This window comes from Pteropus vampyrus, unplaced genomic scaffold, assembly GCF_000151845.1.
Source record: "Pteropus vampyrus isolate Shadow unplaced genomic scaffold, Pvam_2.0 Scaffold132, whole genome shotgun sequence".
Lineage (NCBI taxonomy): Eukaryota > Metazoa > Chordata > Mammalia > Chiroptera > Pteropodidae > Pteropus > Pteropus vampyrus.
In genome coordinates, this window is record NW_011888913.1 from 1,740,410 (window position 1) to 1,745,460 (window position 5,051).

At 52.3% G+C, this 5,051-nt stretch overlaps 1 protein-coding gene across 3 annotated transcripts in view; it reads right to left on the reverse strand.

Annotated features, from left to right (window-relative positions):
* The window catches only part of FBXO15 (F-box protein 15), a 71,515-nt gene that overhangs the window by 26,864 nt on the left and 39,600 nt on the right, over positions 1-5,051 (reverse strand). The window contains exon 10 of one of the 3 annotated variants that reach the window (XM_023534805.1): positions 699-927. The exons of 1 other annotated variant lie outside the window; for it this stretch is intronic. In XM_023534805.1, coding sequence (XP_023390573.1) covers positions 781-927 — 147 coding nt within the window. In that variant the 3' untranslated portion in view covers positions 699-780. Of the gene's footprint in view, positions 1-698; positions 1,051-5,051 lie in introns of those variants that run through there. One more of the 3 variants, XM_011367331.2, reaches the window with a different exon arrangement.

Here is a 5,051-nt window from a genome sequence, read left to right on the forward strand (position 1 = left end):
GAGGGAAGTCTTAAGTGTGGGTGCCCAGCTGGAGCAACTTCAAAACTCGCTTCTGAGAATAACTTAAAGTGGGAGATAAAAATATAATCAGAAAATAATCGGTACAATCTAAAACAAATTTAGGACCAAATCCCTAAAGAAACATGTGCCTAGATATGTGCTCCCTCTATGTGAACCCCACGCACCTGTCAATTCTCTTAACCACCTCTGCAGAGGACGTGCTCGGTACTCACTCATCTGTCTGTCCCCACTAACGTAGAGTCGGTTGTCTCGGCCACATTTGTACCACTCTCTTCGAAGCAGTAACATTTCTTCTGATGATTTCAGAGACATATTTCCTTGTGAAGCAAGATATATGTCTGTTTTACTTTGTTTTATGAAATACTAAATGAATACCATGAAGTTCATATTCAAATATATTTCCTCATTTGGGGTCCTAACCAATAAAGGAAAAAAGAACCTATCTATACACATACACACAGTGATCACATGCTTAAAGCAGAATTTCTTGTTTTCTTTTCAATTTTAAGGGCAGAAGTAAATATCTTTTTCCTTTTCATTTTATACGAGTTTTCATCAGGATGTGCTGAGTTCATGTTTTCTAAATCTAACTTAACCCTCTAAACATTAACTTTAAAATAACTCGAGAATCATAATTTCTAATGTGAAATAAGGCAACAGACAGACGACTGCTTTATTTTAACTTCCAACACCAAGAACAAAACTGGTTAGTCCAAAATAAATAAATGGCAATAGTAATTTTCCACCTACTGCTAACATTTAGTATTGAGTCCCAAACCAGTGGTTTATCTTTGCTGTACTGAGGTAGAGGACCAGGCTGACAATGAAGTATTCTTCTGTCTCTTCGATCCACACCAGCTCCATGTGCACTTGTCCTGTCGAGTCCATGTAGTCAACACGGTATGTCTGTCCCAAGAAATTAGGACCGTCAGAGGGGCTGGGAGAAGAGCTCATGGAAACCGGGGAACTGAAACACCAAAAGGGTTTCCCATATTCATCCAAAAGAGTTATGTCCATTATAGAACAACTCTACAAAATAAGCACAAATATTTATAAGTGTAAGGATAAAATGGCCAATTCGACCTGGCTTTCAAGTCTAGTTAATAAATGCGTAAATGTATAAATGAAGCCTGACGAGGATGAATAAGAGGAAAGAGGAGAGAGAATGGAGACGGGAATATACACGAAGAGGGACAGCAGATGCAGGGCATGGAGGAACGCGACATGGTGGAGGTGCCACAAATTACTCAGCACCGCCGGGAACGGAGGGCAGGACCGAGTCCCGGGCAGAGCGGTCAGCCTTGTCCATCACTGCGTCTCTGCCAGCCCCTCGCGGTGACCGGTACCAGTAAAGGCACATGGGATATCGGTTACTGTTACCCACCAGTGAAGAGATGGTACAGCCCTCAATAATCAGTGCTACAAACTCACAGGAAGGGAGAGATGGAAGAGCAGACACGCTGAGCAGAAGCCGGTGCCTGGGGGTGACAGGGAGGGAGGAGGGTTCTAATCTCCTCTCTCTCCTTTAGAGAAGACGACTTGGGGAGAAGAAACGTGTTAGGTTCAGACATGCTGAGTGAATGGGGACTTGACTCGGGGTGGGGGGAGACAGAGTTTGAAATACTGATAATTATTAATACTACTAGTGAGCTATATTTTAGAATTTATTTTTAATTTTGGCAAAACACACATAACCTAGAATGTGCTGTCTGGAGCGTTTCTGAGTGACAGCTCAGTGGCGTTAAGCCATGTGCACGCTGTCGTGCAGCCATCATCACTGTCACCTCCAGAACTCTCTCCATCTTGCAAACCTGAAATTCTTGACTCACTGAAACACAGCACCTCCCCCCCTCCCCAGACCTCGGCACCCACCCTCCTACTTCTTCTACTTCTTGTCTCTGAATCTGACGCCTCCAGGGAACTCCTCCTGTGGTATGTCCATGGTATGTCCACCTGTGCCTGGCTTATTTCAGGGAACATCATGTCCTCAAGGCTCACCCGTGGTGTAGCCTGTGTCAGAACAGCCTCCTTTTTTAAGGGAAAATACTAGTCTGTTGTATGGATGTCCCCACCGTGTTCACCTGCCCGCCCGCTGATGGACACCTTGCGGTCTCCCGCCTTCCGGCTGCTGTGTTAAGTCGCTGCTACGACGTGAATACAAAGTGACCTATGCTACTCAACATGTTCTATGTGCCAAGCAGGCTAACCAGGCTAACATCTTCGAACACTTGTCTTTCCAGACACGGCTCGTGACTGCCATGACCTGTGCCCTGTGCTAGTGTTTTACCAGTCACGGCCACACGCTCGCTCTCGGAGACCAGCGCGCACTGGGCGCACGGAGCAGCATGGCCGCAGACAGGGAGCGACAGTGCCCGCAGCAGCGCCGACGCGCACGCCGCGGGCCCCACACGGCTCCACGCGGCTGCAAGTGCCGGCGGTTTGGACCCGAGTTGGATCAGGTCAGAGTCTTGACTCAAAAAATGTGTGTCTTAGAGAAATTTAAGGAACACAAACATTCCAAAAGTTGAATTTTGGAAGTTGAAAGTTGAATTGACGTTTACTAAGGGACCGGTGTGAACTGGTCCCAGCTCTGGAGGAGCTGAGCGAGGAGCCAGCTACCGTGAAATACCCCGGACCCCGACCCCAACCCCGAGCCCCGCCGCGGACCGGAGCTGAGAGCCCCCGGCGGGGCCTCGGGAGGCGGCCCCAAGGTCTGTGCCCGGTCCTGACCAGCCCCCCCCCGCCGCACCCCAATTCCTGCACAGCGAGGGCCACGGGCCAAGGCGAAGGGCCCGCCCCCCGCGGCCTCACGGTGCCGAGAGCTGGGGACGGGACTGTCCGTGCTGGCGCGGGCGGCTTCCAGCGCGGCCCCCCGAGGCGGCGCGGGGCCCCGGCAGCTCCCCGGGGATCCAGCAGGTGGTGAGCGTGGGCGCCCAGCCTCTCTGCCCGTCACCCTGCGTGTCCAGCTGCCGGTTCCGTGGTCTCCCGGTTCTGTCCAGCCTCACCGCACCCACCAGTCCTGAGCTGTTCGGAACCGTGAACGAAGAGGGCCCGCCCTGGGGGCTGACACGTCAGGGGAAGGAAGAGGCGGCGGCGGCCAGGGAGGAACGGCCCAGCGGCACAGAGCCCCTCCACCAGGCCGGGAGCCCTTCGGCAAGTGACTCGCTGTCCTCGGCCCCCTCGGCCGCCGGACAGAGCTGCGGGCTGACACCGAGGCAAAGCCCCGGGTTCCGACGCCAGCGTGCATGTCCGTCACGGCCGTGCTCGTCTGCAAGGTGGCCAAAACACCTCTCCTGGGTGTGTGTGGGGGGAGGGGGCGCCTCGCAACATGTTGACGCTGAGACGTGCCCATCGGTGGGTCCTACTGAACTCAACCACTCCGGCACAAAGCGGAACCAGAGTCGTCCGTACTAAAATATCCAGCTTAAACTAAAATTGACGCCAAACTCCATGGGGATTTAGAAGTAACATTAAAATAACATCAAAAAATGCCACGGCGTAAGAGAACAAAGTAAAAGGAACAAGTCCAAGAAAACCTGACCAAAAGGACCTCCAGCAGCTGGCGCTTCGGCCAGGACGGGAGAGAACACAGCAGGAGAGCCCTCTACCCTGAGTTAACGTGGACACTGCAGTGGGCGACATGCACAGGGAGCCCCGCTATTCCAAAACACCTTGTCAGGCAGCGCGGTGACCAGTCACGGAGCAACCATCCTGTGCGGGTTCATTACTGACGTGTCAGCCACTGTAAGCATCTCTAAATGTATTTGACATCATAATCTTAGGGAAAAAAGGAAAAATCTGATCTGCTTACAATGTAGTTTTTGAAGTTGAATGATGTCTCACATAAAACTCTGAGCTGCTGAAATTAAAGTCCGGGCACTCGAGCTGCAGCTGCCTTCTGCGCGAGTGGCCCCACGCCGACGAGTGTTGGCTGGAGGGCCCCACACTCGTGTGCTCCCCTGACGAGCATCTTCTGGGGCAGGGAGCCAGGAGGACCTCTGAGACGCCCTCCGTGAGCTCACATCCCTTCTGACAACGCGTTGCGGCAGGCAGTTCCTCTCCATCGGTCATCATCGATATCCCCATTTCGCTTTCTGTCCTTGTCACCAGAACCGTGCCGCGGGTCTGGATGACACACTGTCTTACTGGCCTGGACTCTGATGAGCACTGTAAATGACAGTGTCAGGAGGCTCCTTCTGGGGAAGCTGCTTCTACAGTTTCCAGGAAAAACAGGGGGTTTTGTTGGTTTTTAATTATTATATGTTCCTAAGAAAATTTTCTATCATGTGTCCTTGCTTACAAAGTTTTTAACTCCTTGAAACTGATTTCTCAAAGTCCATTTTATAGTCTCAGTATGCTTAGGGGTTGAGGAACCTGGAGGGGAAATTCGTGATCTGCATGGCAGAGACGAGATGTAACACGTGGCCTGACCTCTGTTCTCTGGGAACACTGAAGACGCTTTGGTCTTGATGCTGAACCCAAAATTCAAGGAGCACAGTGCAAACCGACCACTGCCACCCGCAGGCCTGGGGGAGGGGCGGCCCCGCAGCTCCACCAGGCTTCTCTCAAGGTCCACCTGAGAGGAGGAATTGCGAGGAAAGCTGTCCAGGGGACACACAGTCCATTCCCGACTTCCAGGACTCAAAATCCTGTGCTGAGATCAAGCCTTTCTGCTCGAAGCCTGCACGCATTAGTCACAGCTACACTGGTTAGGTGGCCTACAGAGGAGTCCCCAACCCCCAAGCTGTGGACCAGTCCTGGTCCCTGGCCTGTTAGGAACCAGGTCGCATAGCAGGAGGTGAGCAGCCAGCCAGTGAGCGAAGCTTCATCTGTATCTGCAGCTACTCTCCAGCGCCAGCATCACCGCCTCAGCTCCACCTCAGGTCATCAGGCATTCGAGTCTGATAGGAGCACAGGTCCCCAGTGCCAAAGAGGGTGGGGACCGCTGACCAAAGACCCACTGCCTGGAGCTCATTCTGAAGTCATACCCTCAGCTTCTCCAAGAGCTGCTGTGAGAAATTTGTCACTGC